The 18,635-nt window shown below is 33.3% G+C and overlaps 8 protein-coding genes and 1 pseudogene across 9 annotated transcripts, besides 3 other annotated features; 4 read left to right on the forward strand and 5 right to left on the reverse strand.

The window, feature by feature from the left end:
* Nucleotides 1-917: 917 nt before the first annotated feature.
* On the reverse strand, nt 918-2,681 carry TVAGG3_0423610 (cAMP-dependent protein kinase protein; the record flags this gene model as incomplete). The annotated part of the gene is made up of 1 exon (XM_001302043.1): nt 1,172-2,650. The coding sequence occupies one exon, from the start codon at nt 2,648-2,650 to the stop codon at nt 1,172-1,174; it is 1,479 nt and encodes a 492-aa protein (XP_001302044.1).
* Nucleotides 2,682-2,711: 30 nt separating this feature from the next.
* Nucleotides 2,712-4,295: a mobile genetic element.
* An 841-nt stretch (nt 4,296-5,136) lies between these two features.
* TVAGG3_0423630 (methyltransferase, TIGR00027 family protein) lies at nt 5,137-5,979 on the forward strand (the record flags this gene model as incomplete). The annotated part of the gene is made up of 1 exon (XM_001302042.1): nt 5,137-5,979. One exon carries the CDS (start codon nt 5,137-5,139, stop codon nt 5,977-5,979), a length of 843 nt encoding a protein of 280 aa, XP_001302043.1.
* A 149-nt stretch (nt 5,980-6,128) lies between these two features.
* On the reverse strand, nt 6,129-6,608 carry TVAGG3_0423640 (malate dehydrogenase (decarboxylating) (NAD+) protein; the record flags this gene model as incomplete). The annotated part of the gene is made up of 1 exon (XM_051233502.1): nt 6,129-6,608. The coding sequence occupies one exon, from the start codon at nt 6,606-6,608 to the stop codon at nt 6,129-6,131; it is 480 nt and encodes a 159-aa protein (XP_051103232.1).
* A 17-nt stretch (nt 6,609-6,625) lies between these two features.
* TVAGG3_0423650 (malate dehydrogenase (decarboxylating) (NAD+) protein) lies at nt 6,626-7,051 on the reverse strand (the record flags this gene model as incomplete). Its single annotated transcript, XM_051233503.1, has 1 exon — nt 6,626-7,051. One exon carries the CDS (start codon nt 7,049-7,051, stop codon nt 6,626-6,628), a length of 426 nt encoding a protein of 141 aa, XP_051103233.1.
* Nucleotides 7,052-7,085: 34 nt separating this feature from the next.
* Nucleotides 7,086-7,325, reverse strand: TVAGG3_0423660 (malic enzyme; the record flags this gene model as incomplete). The annotated part of the gene is made up of 1 exon (XM_051233504.1): nt 7,086-7,325. The coding sequence occupies one exon, from the start codon at nt 7,323-7,325 to the stop codon at nt 7,086-7,088; it is 240 nt and encodes a 79-aa protein (XP_051103234.1).
* Nucleotides 7,326-8,060: 735 nt separating this feature from the next.
* On the reverse strand, nt 8,061-8,616 carry TVAGG3_0423670 (uncharacterized protein; the record flags this gene model as incomplete). Its single annotated transcript, XM_001302040.2, has 1 exon — nt 8,120-8,583. A coding segment is annotated over one exon (464 nt), but the record flags the coding sequence as incomplete, so codon positions are not given.
* Nucleotides 8,617-9,497: 881 nt separating this feature from the next.
* Nucleotides 9,498-10,058, forward strand: TVAGG3_0423680 (C2 domain (calcium/lipid-binding domain, CaLB) family; the record flags this gene model as incomplete). The annotated part of the gene is made up of 1 exon (XM_001302608.1): nt 9,498-9,983. One exon carries the CDS (start codon nt 9,498-9,500, stop codon nt 9,981-9,983), a length of 486 nt encoding a protein of 161 aa, XP_001302609.1.
* A 714-nt stretch (nt 10,059-10,772) lies between these two features.
* Nucleotides 10,773-11,974, forward strand: TVAGG3_0423690 (malic enzyme; the record flags this gene model as incomplete). Its single annotated transcript, XM_001302041.2, has 1 exon — nt 10,778-11,974. The coding sequence occupies one exon, from the start codon at nt 10,778-10,780 to the stop codon at nt 11,972-11,974; it is 1,197 nt and encodes a 398-aa protein (XP_001302042.1).
* Nucleotides 11,975-12,493: 519 nt separating this feature from the next.
* Nucleotides 12,494-13,415: a mobile genetic element.
* A 523-nt stretch (nt 13,416-13,938) lies between these two features.
* Nucleotides 13,939-14,439: a mobile genetic element.
* A 3,437-nt stretch (nt 14,440-17,876) lies between these two features.
* TVAGG3_0423720 lies at nt 17,877-18,633 on the forward strand (annotated as a pseudogene). The gene has a single exon. A coding segment is annotated over exon 1 (757 nt).
* Nucleotides 18,634-18,635: the final 2 nt, after the last annotated feature.

Here is an 18,635-nt window from a genome sequence, read left to right on the forward strand (position 1 = left end):
CTTCTGGAGTCATGGGGCGAAAACCCTTTTTGGGAAGGGTTTTATGTGGTACTGAGTTGTAATTTTTCCTGAATTTATCAAGAAATTCTTGAATTTGTTTTGCATTTGAAGACCGGCCGACATTTCTTTCAAGAGACGGCCAGAGCCTTTCAATCTTGCCGTTCTGGCGCGGCATATGGGGGAGAGTGTGGCGGATTTGAATGTTGTTTCGCATGAGCCAATTATAAAATTGGCCCATATTCTCTCCCCCGTTGTCGGACCAGAAAAAAAATGGCTTTTGATATAAGCCAATCGTTTCTTCGGCAACTCTTGTTGTAGATTCGGAATATTTATTTGGCAAAATTTTTAAAGCCAACAAAAACCGAGATTTATCGTCTATTATACCATAAACAGGTAACCTCTGTGAACCGTATAAAAAATGAACATCTCCATGCCATATGGTATCAGGTTTTGTTGCTTCATATGGCGTATAATATTTTTGAGGGGGCATGTCACTTTTTGGTTCTTTGATCTCCAAAATACTGTAAATTCTTCTGAGTTTATTGTAGGAAACTGAATAAACATTTTGATCCATGTTTAAACGCCAAAACATCTTTTGGATTCCGCACTTATATTCCTGAAATTTTTGGAGAACATATTGCAAATTTTCAGGAGTAATATCATCTGGTGCCGGACCAGGTTTAACGTTTGGGGCGTTAAATTTGCATTTGTGTATGCTGCTTTAAGTGTGTTTTTCGAAATTGATCTAAATTCACACTTCATTTCATCCTCGTATGGAACTCGCTTACACGCAATTAAATAATTGAGTTCGCGAGATTCAAGTTTTTCGCGTGTTTGAATTAACCACCAAGAAGGAATGGTTGGTCTACTCATAATAAAAAATGAAAAGCCAAATTTTCTCAAAAAGTTAAGTAGGACCAATTTTTTATAAAAAAATCCAATTCCATTATGAATGTTAATTAATTTATATAATTATTGAATAAAAAATTTTCTTTGAGATTATGAAAAGTTCTTTGAAAAGTTATTTTTTCTCATTTTTAAATATTGTATTAGCCTATTTATTTATAATCCAAATTAAATAACTTTAAATTCAATATTTAAAGAATAATTTTGAAGGAATTGAGTTACTTTCCCCGACGATAAAATTGAGAGGTTTACATTTTGACCGAACTTAGCATGCAACAGTTCTTGTATTTATGAAATCGTAGAACTTATCAAGGGTGATTCGATCGAAGTCAAAACTATTATCCAAATAATAGATAATGTCGCCAAGAGTGTAATCACAATAATAAAATCCCTTCTCTCTTGCTTTGTTGATCATTTCAACTGTTCCGTATTCTTTTTGCTCAAGGTCATAAATTTTTGCACAGTAATCTTCGTACTTTTTCTTTTCAGTATCAGTTAAATATTGGACAATATTATCGATTTCTTTTTGAATTTGTTTGGGAGTCCATCTGTCTTTTGGTTCTTGTTTCCAGCAATTAGAAATGATATTTGCCAAAGCTTTATCATGTTCATGTTCAAGGAACTCTTTATCATAGATTAAATCCTCATCTCTAACGCCAATTTTAATTAATTCGATCAATATTGGTTCGATGTTATTTCTAATAAGCTCACCATAACATTGATCAAGATCGATTTTCATGGATAAGATTTTTTGTGTAGTTTCATCCAATGATCTGTATTCTTCAATTTGTTGTCTGATTTTTTCTTTTGTATGTTGTTCAGCTAAATTCATTACATACAAATGCATTGATGCTTTTGTATCATCATTATAGGTGTTAAATATATTCAATGCAAGATGACCTTTGTTTGGATGTTCTGATATCAAATCTTCTAACTCCTCATTTCTTTTCAAGTAATAATTAACTCCTCTTTTTGTTTTTTGTATTAATCTTTTTAACTTTTTTTCTTTATCTTTTTGTTTATTTTCATCATCTTCTTGTTCATCTTCATCGTCTTCTTGTTCATCAACTTCTTCTACATGATATTCTTTAGGTATAAATTGAAAGATGCCATCGAGATTGTTGTAGACATCATCGAAAGGAGCTTTGCCTGTCAGCATGTTGAAAATGATGCTTCCGAATGAGAAAATGTCGGATGCGCATTCTCTTTTCATTTCAAAAATTTCTGGAGCTGCAAAACGAATTGTTCCGTGGTAAGGGCTTTGTGTCATTGAAATTCTTGTTGTCATATCATCCCAATCAAGAATGTGAGGTATAAAGTTTGCGTCGATAACGATATTGCCTGGTTTCAAGTCACGATGTTTGATTCCTTTCTTTCCCATCTTTTTCAGTTGAAGGTTAAGAGCCGTAATTATTTCAATGATGTATAGGAGTCTAATACGCTTATGGTCTCTTAAAAGCCTCTCTAATGTGACGCCTGGAATGTAGTCCATTAAAACCCAATCAAAAGGTTCTCCTGGATGCTTAACTGAAGTATCGAAATATTTTGGTGCAAGTGGGATTTGAAATCCTTCCATTTCTTCAAAGACTTTTTCAATCTTTTGTCCTGATGAATTGAAATATTTTTTTAATACTTGAAATTTATCTCCGATTTTAAGGACGAAGCATTTCCCATATGCTCCTGAGTTAGATTCCCAGATCATATCCGCCTTCTCATCCAGACAGGTTCCCGGCTTTACTTCCATTTAAATATTAGTCAAAAAAACTTTCTTGACATGTGAAGTGTTTTATAAAATGATATCACAGAAAAGGTACATTCACTATTTTTGACAAAATTTTAAATTTTCATGGGGTTGTAAATCTTATAATAACTAGATGAATAAGGAATGAATCCCAGTATAATGTGCATCATTATATTAAACACTATATGTAAGGCTAATGATTCTATTAACACTTATGAAGATCTATAGTATTTGAGCAGATAAATTTGATAATTTCCAAAACTCTTATATTTCAAAATTAAAGTGTGCGAATGCATTTAAATGAGAGCAAAAAGAGATTGATGCTGTTAAAACTAGGTGTTAATTTGCAATTATTTCGCATCACAAGAACTACCCAGTAAATTCGGCTATCTTTCTTTGCAATTATTCTCCATTATACCTATAATATAATGGTTAGGGTTTGAAGAAAAGTTACTAGAGAATTATTGACTTTTGAAATAATGCAGAATTTTACTTGAAGAAATCATTAATTTATGAGTTCCAAATTGCTAAGCATGACGAAGGATCATTAAATTTGCTACAATTAAATACACTTATTGCAGAATTAAGATTTTTGAAATTAAAAGTTTGAAATATTGCCTTTTTGAATAAAAATTTAAATTTTATTATATAATCATGATAATATCTTATAGAAATTAAAAGAAAATATTTTAAACCATTCAAATATTTTGAATGTCTTATCAATTTAAAATATTAAAAGATAGCTTGATTTTATCATCATTAGTTGTTATCAAAGTTTTCTTCTTTTGATGAACAACAGTAAATGATTTGTTAATAGCTTGTCTTCCTTTTTCGCAGCAAAATCGAAAGTTATGATGATAATCTTGCTGTCAATTTTGAAACTCTCTGATTTACAAGTAAGCATTCCTTTGGAAAAGCAGTCCTATTATGATTCAAGATATTTTAAAGCCCCATTTCATACAATGCGCAGATCTATTCGAAATTGCAAGAACTCTCAAGAAAAATGCAGCAGCAAAGAAGATTCCATAGTTTCTAGCATCAAAAATTTACAACCTTAATACAACAGTTAAAGAGAAGCTCGAAAAGAAAATAATTAACCATAAAGCTGGAAACCATTCGATATCTACTATTGGATCTAATAAAAAGTTAATTATAACATATTTAACATGCTATTTGTTGACTTTGTTCCATTATATTACCATATATATCTTTTTGAAATCTAAAATATTTTTACGATTTTAACCATGTGTTGTTGAAACCATATATCAATCTTAGCTAAAGTATAGTTTATGAGTCTGTCACCATCTAACGTATGAATTTTCAAAAATGTCAAATATGTTCATTTTTTCTGTAGATTCAGCCATAATTTCACGTAGTTATACTATTCAACTATTATTTAATATTTTTATCGATTTAAATATATGATGAGATGCTTAGTTCTCCTGGAAATCGATTTTTAATCGCAATTTTAACTTTCCAAAAAAAATTCAAAAATAAAAATCCCTCTCAATTTTCTAAGTTTTCTAACTTGCCAAATCTCTAGCCAAATTTTTTTTGGCCCGTATAAATATTGTTAGGCACTATATAGGGATGCTATTTATCCTATTTTCATCCCATTTTACTGTTATCGCCTAGTGAATGTACCTTTATCACAGATTTATAATCTCTAAAACACTTGTAAATAAATCATAAAATTGGAATGAAAATAAAAAGATCATTTTAATAGAAAGTTACTATGATATTTCAAGAAACATGAAAAATTTGGAAAATGAAAACAAAGTGGAATCATTTCAGTAGTTCTCAAGCTTCACTATTCCGTCAAAAATCTCAAGCAATTGAGAAATAATTGTTTCGATTTTAACTACTTATTCAATAATGTTTCATTGCAGTATTCAAATTTACATATATGCCTATTAAAGCAAGTGTTCGGCAACTTAACAAATCTTTCTATGAAATTTTAACCAAATCTAAAATTCCTTGGCCATTTTCTACATAAAAAAACAAGGTGTCATTCTTACGAATAAGAAGCACTAGTTATAACAATACGCATTCTTGCAATTAACTAAATTTTCCAATAATATTGGAACCGGCATTCGTTATCATGAGAGTTCCTAGGAAGATTAAGACATATGAATAGAAAATATGTTTTGATAAAGCAATTTACAGTAATAAAAATTTATTTTTTTTTTCTCAAATATTTCAATAACTCGGTGATCTTGTGTACTAAGGCATTTTAGCTTTTATTCCATTAGCTGATGTAATGCTTCAATGAATGATGTGCTGATACCCAAATTTATAAAAAAATATTTTTAATTTTACAATAATATTGAGAATGCTTATGAGCCCCAGTAGAAACTATATCTAATAAATAGAATTGTCGTTTCCATTTAAATAATCATAACTCTAAATTTTCGTTTAAAAAATCACTTTGAAATAATTCAATTTTTTGAGAGTTAAAAACTTCCTTTGTCATATCACAAAAATTTAGAATGCAGAATACAAATCAGACTGCACCAAATAGTTCTGCCGTAAGAACAGCTCTCTGGCGTGGATTGCATGGTCTTATCGACGCAAAACCATTAGTAATCGAAGATTCTGTCGGTCTTCAACTTGCAAATCCTCAAGAAGGCTGGCAAGAACGTCCAGACATGAAGTTTACAAAGCCAGTTCGCGGCGCAATGGTCGGTAGAGCAAGATTATTGGATGATTACGCAATTGAATGCTCCAAGAAAGGAATTCATCAATATGTTAGCCTTGGCGCTGGCTTAGATACATTAGCTCAAAGACTTGGCGATTCATTGAATATGCAAATCTTTGAAATTGATGAAGAACCTACATTAACTTGGAAAGAAGGAAGACTGAAAGAGCTCAACCTATCAAAGGCGTATCAGCATTTCGTACCAGTTAACTTCATCAAGTCATCTTGGTTCGATATTCTCAAGCAGTCCTCATTCAAATCAGATCAGCCCTCTCTTTTGACATGCGTTGGTGTTACACTTTATCTCGATAACAACGCAGTCCACGAATTACTTAAGAACTCTGCAAACCTTGCAAAAGGCTCTAAAATTGTTATCGCATTTTATTTACCAAGCGAAGCTCTCACAGGCGAGGATTTGAAGATCTTCGAAATGTCAAAGAGAGGTGCTGCTTCTTCTGGAACACCATTTATCAGCTTTTTCATGCCAAATGAAATCATCGAACTTGCTACAAAGTTTGGACTCCAGAATCCAACAATTATCAACCGCAATGATATGATTGAAAAGTATTTCAAGGACAGACCAGATCAATTAATTCCAACTGATGGAGAATTCTTCTTGGTTGCAGATGTCTAAACAAAATAGAAATATAAAGCTTATAAATATTACATTTTTAGATCTTTTTCTCTTGATTTTGATGTTTTTTTGAAAAAATTGAACAATTTTTTTAATAGAGGATAGTTTAATTATTATTAATATTGAAATAACAAATGCTAGTTGAAATTTCACTGGTTGATGCGTGCGACACCTGACTTGATGGCAGCTTCTGCAACTGCCTTAGAGACGGTCTCCTTGATGCGCTTGTCGAATGGGTTAGGAAGGATGTAGTCTGCACTGAGTTCTTCGTCTGAGACGAGTGAAGCAATTGCGCGTGCTGCGGCGATGTTCATCTCGTTTGTGATGCGTGATGCGCGGACATCGAGTGCACCACGGAAGAGAGCTGGGAATGCGAGAACGTTGTTGATTTGGTTAGGGAAGTCTGAACGGCCTGTGCCAACAACGGCGGCACCAGCTGCCTTAGCTTCATCTGGCATGATCTCTGGGATTGGGTTTGCCATTGGGAAGACAATTGGCTTTTCGGCCATTGACTTGACCATCTCCTGTGTAAGTGTCTTTGGTGCAGAAACACCGATGAAAACATCGGCACCCTTGATGACTTCGGCGAGTGTGCCCTTCTTGAGGTCTGAGTTTGTGATCTCCGCCATCTCAACTTTGATGTCGTTCAAGCCGGAGCGGCCTTTGTAGATGGCACCTTGTCTGTCTGTGAGGATGACATTCTTTGGATTGACACCGACTGCGATGAGGAGCTTGATGATGGCGATACCTGCTGCGCCTGCACCACTTGTGACAACCTTGATCTCTTCGATCTTCTTGCCGACAAGCTTGAGTGCGTTGAGGAGTGCGGCGAGTGTGACGATGGCTGTGCCGTGCTGGTCATCGTGGAAGATTGGGATGTCGCAGATCTCTTGGAGACGCTTCTCGATTTCGAAGCAGCGTGGTGCTGAGATGTCTTCGAGGTTGACACACCGAAGGAGCCTGCGAGGAGTGAGACAACTTGGACAATGTCGTCGACGTTCTTGGAGCGGACGCAGAGTGGGATGGCATCGACATCACCGAAACGCTTGAAGAGTAAAGCCTTGCCTTCCATGACTGGCACATGCCGGCTTCTGGTCCGATGTCGCCTAAGCCGAGAACTGCGGTACCATCGTAATGACAGCAACTGTGTTCCAGCGGCGTGTGAGGTTGTATGAGAGGTTAACGTTCTTCTGGATCTCGAGGCATGGCTGTGCAACGCCTGGTGAGTATGCGACGGAGAGATCTTCTTTGTCTTCAACTTGGCAGCGAACGACGGTCTCGATCTTGCCGCGCCATTCCTTGTGTGCTGCAACTGAGAGTGATGCGTAGTCTTTCTTGGTAGACATTTGCGAAAAATGATGTCAGCTCTCTCTCAATCGCCTTTTCTGGGTAAAGCGGTCATACTTTCTGAGAGTTCATTGAATGAAATTTTCTCTCTTCTCAATTTTATGAGCGGTTCATACAAATCAAAAATTTCCAAACGAAATCGGGCCAAAATTGTTTATCTACATGCATATTAGATGCAGAAATTTTTTTACAAAAATGTCAATGAAAAAAAATTTTCCCAATATTCCCCTTTTTCTCCTTCTCAATTTAACACTTTGAAAATTTGATATGAAAGTATGCTTTTAATATGAAGTACTAACAAGAAACAGTAGAATATCATATTAACCAAACTTTTATTTACTAATTTTTGATTTCGATTTCAAGAAATGATAAGAATATTGCATATGACTATGTCATTTTGTAAATAACATGAAGTACATGTAACAATTTTATGCGATTTTGATCAATGTATTATGCATATTCCGATCAAATTTGATTATCAACAAATCTTATATGCATATATTCTGAACACAGCTTTCACATATATACTTTATGCGAGAAATAAATGACAGCTGTTGGAACGGATGTCGTTTTTATTCATCTTATGTAAAAGAATACCTTGATTTAACCGTATTCACATAGTGAGATCATGGAAATGGAAGCATTAGGTGATATATTAGTCTGATATATGTATATTGTTAAATGATAATTAACAAAAATAAATAGAAATATAGAGTAATTTAAAGGATAGAATAATAATATTTAGTAATAAACAGTGTTATATAGTAAATGTTTTTCTTTTGATAGAAGTTTCTTAGTGGAAGTATGTTGCCTTGTGTGGGATCTCAGGGTTTGCGAGAATCTTTCCGCCTGCTGGAGCGCAGAATGCTGAGCTGCCGTCTTCGCTGAGGTGGACGCTGATGCGTGCACGAGCTGGGACTGGCATGTTGTGTGGGCTCTTGAGTGTGAATTCCTCGCTGACAACTGTGTTTGGCTCGAAAGCAGAGAGGCGGAGCTCGACTTCACCGATCTCTTCGTCACCACCGAAGAGATGCTTCTTGAAGAGAACGAGAACGAAGGATGAGCGAGCTGGATCGTTGTATCTGAACTCCCATGTCTTGTTTGGATGGTTCTTCTCGTTGAATTCGGCGCATGACCCATGAAGCTGCTTCTTGGACCAACACGTGCAACAAGTGTTGTCTTGCCGCTTGTATGGAAGCTGCCTGTGCTGACACCGTCAACGCGGATATATGCGTAGTTACCGCTGACCAATGGCATGTACTCGAAGTTGTTCATCATATCTTGCAATGCTAAAAATGAAGACCTACCATTCTCTCAATTTTTGAGAGGCTCTACAATCAAGTTTTGAGAAAAAATTAGGTCATTGTTTCTGATGCTTGATATTTTATTTTTTCATCATTGCAGCACTCACGGAGATGCGAAAGATTTATCGAATAACTCGAGAAAATCATAACCGAAATTTATTCATGAAAAAGAGTTTTGAGAGAGAAATACCCAATTTTTGATTGAAAACGATGATTTGCTGAGACATCAACTTTAACATGACCAAGTACTTGATTATGTTAGATATTTTATCAAGAAATAAACTCGTTTGTGATCGGACAGACCAAAATCAAAATCAAGCAAAATTTTCACCCCCCCTCCAAAATATCCTCAAGATAAATAGTTTACTATAATTTTCTAATAAAATTTTTATAAAAATTGAGGTAAAGTGGGATAAATACATTGAAAAGATTTTGAAAGCGAAACTTATCGGAGACAAATCAACAATTTGGTTTTATTATTACAATTAGATATCAGAGAAATAAAGAAATATAAAATGCTGATTTTATATATTATTTGGTTTGGTCGATGAAAAATGCATCAAAATGTCTATTTATGAATAGAATGGAGGGCAATATGATTAGTAATTCAAGTTGATGTCTCAGCAAATCATCGTTTTCAATCAAAAATTGGGTATTTCTCTCTCAAAACTCTTTTTCATGAATAAATTTCGGTTATGATTTTCTCGAGTTATTCGATAAATCTTTCGCATCTCCGTGAGTGCTGCAATGATGAAAAAATAAAATATCAAGCATCAGAAACAATGACCTAATTTTTTCTCAAAACTTGATTGTAGAGCCTCTCAAAAATTGAGAGAATGGTAGTCTTCATTTTTAGCATTGCAAGATATGATGAACAACTTCGAGTACATGCCATTGGTCAGCGGTAACTACGCATATATCCGCGTTGACGGTGTCAGCACAGGCAGCTTCCATACAAGCGGCAAGACAACACTTGTTGCACGTGTTGGTCCAAGAAGCAGCTTCATGGGTCATGCCGCCGAATTCAACGAGAAGAACCATCCAAACAAGACATGGGAGTTCAGATACAACGATCCAGCTCGCTCATCCTTCGTTCTCGTTCTCTTCAAGAAGCATCTCTTCGGTGGTGACGAAGAGATCGGTGAAGTCGAGCTCCGCCTCTCTGCTTTCGAGCCAAACACAGTTGTCAGCGAGGAATTCACACTCAAGAGCCCACACAACATGCCAGTCCCAGCTCGTGCACGCATCAGCGTCCACCTCAGCGAAGACGGCAGCTCAGCATTCTGCGCTCCAGCAGGCGGAAAGATTCTCGCAAACCCTGAGATCCCACACAAGGCAACATACTTCCACTAAGAAACTTCTATCAAAAGAAAAACATTTACTATATAACACTGTTTATTACTAAATATTATTATTCTATCCTTTAAATTACTCTATATTTCTATTTATTTTTGTTAATTATCATTTAACAATATACATATATCAGACTAATATATCACCTAATGCTTCCATTTCCATGATCTCACTATGTGAATACGGTTAAATCAAGGTATTCTTTTACATAAGATGAATAAAAACGACATCCGTTCCAACAGCTGTCATTTATTTCTCGCATAAAGTATATATGTGAAAGCTGTGTTCAGAATATATGCATATAAGATTTGTTGATAATCAAATTTGATCGGAATATGCATAATACATTGATCAAAATCGCATAAAATTGTTACATGTACTTCATGTTATTTACAAAATGACATAGTCATATGCAATATTCTTATCATTTCTTGAAATCGAAATCAAAAATTAGTAAATAAAAGTTTGGTTAATATGATATTCTACTGTTTCTTGTTAGTACTTCATATTAAAAGCATACTTTCATATCAAATTTTCAAAGTGTTAAATTGAGAAGGAGAAAAAGGGGAATATTGGGAAAATTTTTTTTCATTGACATTTTTGTAAAAAAATTTCTGCATCTAATATGCATGTAGATAAACAATTTTGGCCCGATTTCGTTTGGAAATTTTTGATTTGTATGAACCGCTCATAAAATTGAGAAGAGAGAAAATTTCATTCAATGAACTCTCAGAAAGTATGACCGCTTTACCCAGAAAAGGCGATTGAGAGAGAGCTGACATCATTTTTCGCAAATGTCTACCAAGAAAGACTACGCATCACTCTCAGTTGCAGCACACAAGGAATGGCGCGGCAAGATCGAGACCGTCGTTCGCTGCCAAGTTGAAGACAAAGAAGATCTCTCCGTCGCATACTCACCAGGCGTTGCACAGCCATGCCTCGAGATCCAGAAGAACGTTAACCTCTCATACAACCTCACACGCCGCTGGAACACAGTTGCTGTCATTACCGATGGTACCGCAGTTCTCGGCTTAGGCGACATCGGACCAGAAGCCGGCATGCCAGTCATGGAAGGCAAGGCTTTACTCTTCAAGCGTTTCGGTGATGTCGATGCCATCCCACTCTGCGTCCGCTCCAAGAACGTCGACGACATTGTCCAAGTTGTCTCACTCCTCGCAGGCTCCTTCGGTGGTGTCAACCTCGAAGACATCTCAGCACCACGCTGCTTCGAAATCGAGAAGCGTCTCCAAGAGATCTGCGACATCCCAATCTTCCACGATGACCAGCACGGCACAGCCATCGTCACACTCGCCGCACTCCTCAACGCACTCAAGCTTGTCGGCAAGAAGATCGAAGAGATCAAGGTTGTCACAAGTGGTGCAGGCGCAGCAGGTATCGCCATCATCAAGCTCCTCATCGCAGTCGGTGTCAATCCAAAGAATGTCATCCTCACAGACAGACAAGGTGCCATCTACAAAGGCCGCTCCGGCTTGAACGACATCAAAGTTGAGATGGCGGAGATCACAAACTCAGACCTCAAGAAGGGCACACTCGCCGAAGTCATCAAGGGTGCCGATGTTTTCATCGGTGTTTCTGCACCAAAGACACTTACACAGGAGATGGTCAAGTCAATGGCCGAAAAGCCAATTGTCTTCCCAATGGCAAACCCAATCCCAGAGATCATGCCAGATGAAGCTAAGGCAGCTGGTGCCGCCGTTGTTGGCACAGGCCGTTCAGACTTCCCTAACCAAATCAACAACGTTCTCGCATTCCCAGCTCTCTTCCGTGGTGCACTCGATGTCCGCGCATCACGCATCACAAACGAGATGAACATCGCCGCAGCACGCGCAATTGCTTCACTCGTCTCAGACGAAGAACTCAGTGCAGACTACATCCTTCCTAACCCATTCGACAAGCGCATCAAGGAGACCGTCTCTAAGGCAGTTGCAGAAGCTGCCATCAAGTCAGGTGTCGCACGCATCAACCAGTGAAATTTCAACTAACATTTGTTATTTCAATATTAATAATAATTAAACTATCCTCTATTAAAAAAATTGTTCAATTTTTTCAAAAAAACATCAAAAGCTATGAGTATAAAGTATTAATTACATATGAACTTACCATAAAGATATCAGTGTATAATCCATTTTTATAAAATCTGTGGAGTTAAATTTCCAAAAATCGAAATTTATTCTTGGAATCCATTATTGTAAAGGTATTTCGAATTTCTTAAAGTTATATATGTGTCTTGCACTATTTTTAAACAAAAATACCTTTAACGAAATGTAAGTAGTAGGATATGACGGGTTTAGTGACTTTTTTGTTACATCTATATATAGACGATGCATTAAAATATATTTATTTATAAATCATTAAAAAAATTAACATTAATTTTAAAATAATTTATTTTTTATCTTTTATAAAATAATCTATATATAGATGATGTCAGATATTCCGCGATTAATTAAACATTGTTTAAATCCTGAATGGGTTAAACTTCAATTTAAAAAAAAGGTAACTAAACTACTTTCGCCGATCCGATTTGCTCCATATTTAAAATATAGCTTGCATATGTAGAAGAAAAGCTAATTTTGAAGTACGCCCGAAATCCACCAACAGGATTTCGAGCTACTAAAAAGGTACTTTTAAATGTGATTTTTTTTATAAAAAATTAAATTTATTTTAAGATCAGACTAAAAACTAATTTTATGGAAAATCTATATCGACAAATTTATTACTTATTGGGTATATAGATTTTTTGATTATGGCGATTATGTCTGATATGCTTCCAATAAGCTAAAACACATTTCATACTGATTTCTATAAAAGGTATCTTTATTATAGAAGTGTAAGCTATATCTGTTTGTTTTTTTATTATAACAAATTCAAAATTCTCTTATAAGGACTAGATGAAATCTGTATTATTAAATCATTAGCTAAATGAAGGTTCAAATAGAAAGTAAATATCAATTTATATGATACTGAAACCAAATAGTTCTTTTAATAAAAGATAACACGCTGAAAATTATTGAGTATTTGCAAATCTCAAAAATCTATTGGTGAATTTGGCTCAACTTTTAAAATTATAACATCCATATCAAATCATAAAAGCAGACAAAAATTAAAGCCAAACCTATCGGCCAATTTTTTTTGATATTTTGATTTTTGAGATATACTTTTAAAAGTGGATTTAAAGCACTTATGAAAAAACATTAACTTCTGTCGTTATGATTATTGATTTAGACAATAATGATTTTAATCTTTGATTATCAAAACACTAAAGTCATCTTTTTAACATTTGCTTGGTAGCATTAACTCAAGTCTAAAGTACTATTTTATGTGGCACTCTTAGAATTTTTGTATTCATTGTACACGCTGAAATAGTACCATTAAAGTTATGGCGGACTTTCAAAAAATAGTTTGGTCACCTTTTTTAAAAATGAAGATTGTGAATTATTAAATGAATATGAAAGCCAAAATAAGCTAATGAGGTATAAATATAATGATGAAGAATATTTAATTTCATGGAATCAATGGAGTCATAATCAAAGACCTCATAAACGAGAAGAAGAAATTGAAAATAATGAAATGGAAATCATTGATGACATTAAAGAGGATGGAATTCCTAAATTTTGTAGAAAAACCTTTAGAACTAAGTTAGGAGCATATAAACGTAGAGTATTAAATCCTGAATATCTTAAACATCAATTTAAAAAGGAAGACTGTGAATTATTAAACGTTAATGAATATGAAAATGCTAAATCAAAACTGAGATATAAATATATTGGAAGTGATGAAAGGTGTAAAGATAAAGATAAAGTTTATTCAGTTTCATATAATAACTGGCACACGTTAGGGATAAGAAAACATTTAGGAGATTATGGGAAATGTTCTGAATTCTTTAAATCTAGTATATACGAGAGAATAAAATAAATCAGATATAATTATTTTCATGAATAAAAAATAAACTTCTTACGAAAAATTAAAACTTAGTTATGTTTATTATTTTATTTTTTTATTTTGTATGAAATGAGCGTCAAAACTAACAACGTTAAAAAATTAGGATTCACAAACGAGGAAATAAAGGATATATTAGAGGAGGTGGGTTATGAAGTTAATAAATATTATTTAAGAAATTGTAAAAAATTCGCGGAGTTATTAAATGATTTAGATTATGATGGAAAAATGAATAAAGATGATGTTATAAATTTCTTATATCCTACATCTGAAGAAGAAAAACCTAAAGAACCCGATGTTTTCCCCGAATATTATGAAGAACGGATTAAAGATGATGAATATAATGAAATTGAAAGACTGGAAAAAATAAGAGGTGAAATAGATGAAAAAATTAAGGAATTAAGAGAAGTTGAAAAATATAATGAAAATGAAGTAGAGGGTTTAATGAATATCCCAGCTTCAGAATCAGCAGTTCAGAAATCTCATGAAGAAAGATATAAAAATTATGTCTCAGAATCAACACAAAATTTATTAGATGGTGAAATAGACGAAACACTTTCAGAAGAAGGTACTAAATTTATTCGTAAACATAAGTTACAATTTATTGATAATGAAGAATACCCTTGTATCTTATTTTCACCCCCTCTCGATTCTGAGAAATTCAAAAAAGCTCTTAAAAACGTGACATATGCAACTAATACGATTAAGAAAGAAGATCATGATATTTACACAAATTATTATTTAAATAAATGCACAGGTGTTGATAAAGTTTTTGATTTATTAGATAAAATATCAAAAGAAACCATTGGAACCTATAAAATTTTGTGTGATTGCGGTTTCATTGTTGAAGATACTAATAATGTTTCATATGAAAGAACAGCACCGAAGGAAGATGAAGTTGAAAGGTCTATACCATTCGTTATTAAGAACATAAAAGATATGAAAACTTATAAGCATTATATTTATTCATTTATTTCAGAAAAAATGGAAGCAACCCATAAAACATCTTCTCATCATTTTATAGCTATTCATACATTCCTTTTCAAAGTTGTGAAATTAAATAAGACAGGAATTAGATTTAATGTATCAGGGTACGCATTCTTGAGTAAATTAAAATGTATTCGTCACGTCGCAGATGATAAAAATTTATGTGTTCTTAATTCATTTTATGGGCTTTAAAAAATAAAGTTTATTTTTATTTATTTTTTAATTTTTTATTCTTACATAAATGAACAAAAACGGAACAGCTAAAATGAATGATAATCAAATTAGAGCAGAAGGTAGAAGGTTATTTAAACGCTTCTATAACATTCCTGATGGTGTTAATCCTAAAACTCGTAGAAGCTATTTAAATGAAGCAATAGATGCATATGAAGGGTTTGACATTTCATCAGAAAGTGAGAGATTAGCGAGAATGTTAAATGTTAATATTGATTTCTATTATTGTGATCCTCAACCAGAAGACGTGGACATAAATAAGGTAGACTTTCCATTAGTGGAATCAATAATGATAGATCCAGAATTTGAAACAGTAAATATTTTATTAACACAGAGTCCATGTGGAAAACTTCATGCTGACAGAATAACAGACGTTGAAGCACTCACCGGCTATAAAGTTTGTCCATATTGTAAAGAAGAAGTTTATTCTATCCGTGATGATCCAGAAAGGAAAAACCAAAGAAGATTTTTAAAGCATTGTGAGAAATGTAAAGAAAATAATGGGAGATTAATTCAAGACGTTCAGTTGCAAAAGACACAGCAACCATATGCACCACATATTACGAAACAGAAGATATATCAGTGGTTATTAGCTCACAATTTGCAGAAATATTATAAACCGACAAGATATTATATTACTTTTGACTTTGAAACATTAGAGACTAAAGAAGAATTACAACTTTCTGAGTGTGCAACTTTGAACGCTTACTTAAAACCATTCATGGTATCATCAACGGTTAAATTAAATGATAAAACGTATACGAGGAATTTTTGCTTAACTTCAAGTGATTCTTTTATTTCTGATTGGATTGAGTTTTTATTTTCAACCTGTTCATTAGTTGTTGAATCAAATATGAGTCAATACAATGAATTATTGAAGTCGCAAACGGCGGGGACTTTGTCCCATACATTAAATGAAAAACAGAAGGAAGCATTTAAAGAACTTCTAGATGAGGAATTCAATAAAGTGAATATCATAGGTTTTAATTCGGGAAAGTTTGATTTAAATTTAATTCTTCGTGATTTAAACACTGCAAAATGGAAAATAAAATCAATGCTGGGTTCATCTTCACAATTTAAGCAAGTCATTGTAAAGAAAACAAACGTTCCATATGAATTGAGATTTATTGACATCAGAAATTATATAGCGGGTGGGACATTAGACCAATTCACTCAAGATTTCGGAAACAATAAATCACGTGTTAAATCCTTTTTCCCTTATCAATTCATCACGTGGGAGAATTACGAAGAAGAATTATATAAAGTGGAACCATTCACTCAAGATTCATTTTATTCAGCATTAACTCAAGAAACTATATCAGATAGTGATTATCAAATATATCTCAATGATGCTAAAAATTTTAAGAATAGATTAGAATATTTTATTCATTATTGCAATAAAGATGTTGAAATTATGATTGACCCAATTGATATAATTATTGAAGAAACATTTGTTTATAAAATTGATATGCTTCATAATCTTTCTTTATCATCGAATGCTTCAATGATTCGTTACGCTTTAGCAGCATATAAAGACTTTAATCCTAATGAAAAATATCCTGAGGAAGAGATAGAATCAAGTTTTGAATTAACGAAAAAGTATTGGAAATATAAAATTGAATCATATAAGAAACAAGATGAAAAAGCAGAAAGGGATACTAAAAATAATGTTTCAATGGATGATTTTCAATACTATCACGATTTAATCCTTTCATCTAAATGCAAAATGTGTGGTAAAGCGTTTACATATGCAAATAAACCAACATTGATAGAATCGATAATGAAAAACCCATACCAAAGAAAATTGTCAGTTAATGTGTTGTTATTGCAATGTCGTAAAATCAAATAAAGATGAAGATGTTCAACGTTTAAGAATCAATTTAAGAAATTATGCATTAAAAAATAATTTACCAATGACTTTAGATTCAGTTGAAGCTTATCACATTCTCCGTAATGGAATTACTGGTGGTCTATCAAATGTTCAACATCGTGTTAATCTTAAAGAATCACGCACATTAATAAACTTTCATATAGTCCAGAAACTAAAACTGTATCAAATGAGGACACTTCCAATCATTGACTCATTTCGTTTGGTGTTGATTTTAATTCATTATATCCTTCATCATTTTCATCTAATCCTCATGATTCATTCAATATACTGACCATAAAATGTATATGCCGGGAAGATTGAATGGTGTTATCATTTGTGATACAGCAACAAAGAAAGCAAAAGCACTGGGAATAATTAAGAAGAAAAATACTTTATTCGTGGCTGAAGTAAAGGGTCACATTGATGAAAAATACATTAATGATTACATAAACTTTTTACCGATAATAAGAAACTTAGATATTATCACAGATGAAAAAACAATTGGCAGTTTTATGTATAATTACATGAAATCAAACAATCTACCAGTTGACCAGAAACAGAGGAAATTAACTCAGTTAGCATCAACACACAAACAATATCAACCATTTTCTTCTTATTATCTTTGGTATCTAATAGACAGATTTCATTTTATCATCGATGATATTCAATCAATTTTAACATTTACGAAAAACACTTGTTTTAATGAATTTGCGAACGAATTTATGAACGAAAGACAAAAGGCTGAATTAGAAGGAAATAAAGGAAAAAGTTTATTTTGCAAGATTTCACTTAATGGATCATATGGTTACGATGCAATGAATACACAAAATTACGCAAAGACTAAAATAATGAATGCACAGAAGGCACGCGTTGCATGTATGTCAAATAAGTTTAAAAACATAAGAGAAATAGGTGAGGATACATATCAAGTGATGCTTAAAGATAGATTTTATAGATGTGATACATGTTTACAAGAGGCATTCTTCACTTTAGATAACGCAAAATACTGGTATTTGGTTTTCATTTATGATTTTATGTATAAATGCATGAATGTTAATCGTTTTCATTTCATTGAAGGTGATACTGATTCATCTTATTGGGCTATTGCTGGCGATCCAAGTCTTCCTAACACTCAAGCATTTCAGGCGATTGTAACCGATAAAAAATTTTATGATAAAAACATTTTCAAATTCGCACCATTTGATTTCTTCTGTTTTGATGAGAAATTTAAACCTAAATTAAAGAATAAGCTGAAGAAAAAGCACATGAGAAGAAGTTATTGGGTTTAGCAATTGAGAAAAAGGTGATAACATGGTTGCTTTATGCCCTAAGTGTTATACATCATTCAACGGTTCAATTGATGGAAGTGATTTTAAAAAGATTGCACAAAAAATGAAAGGTGTTAGTTTACGACAAAATAAACAATTAACACCTAAAAATTATTTGGATATAATAAATGATAAAGTGATATTTGATGGTCAGAATATTAATTTACAACTTAAAAACGGGTCAATGACTCGCTTAACAATCGGTAAGACTGCATTAACAGGAGCACACACTAAGGCTGTATGTTGTGAAAATGGATGTTGTATGCCATTTATTTAATA

This window comes from Trichomonas vaginalis, chromosome V, assembly GCF_026262505.1.
Source record: "Trichomonas vaginalis G3 chromosome V, whole genome shotgun sequence".
Taxonomy (NCBI): Eukaryota; Parabasalia; order Trichomonadida; family Trichomonadidae; genus Trichomonas; species Trichomonas vaginalis.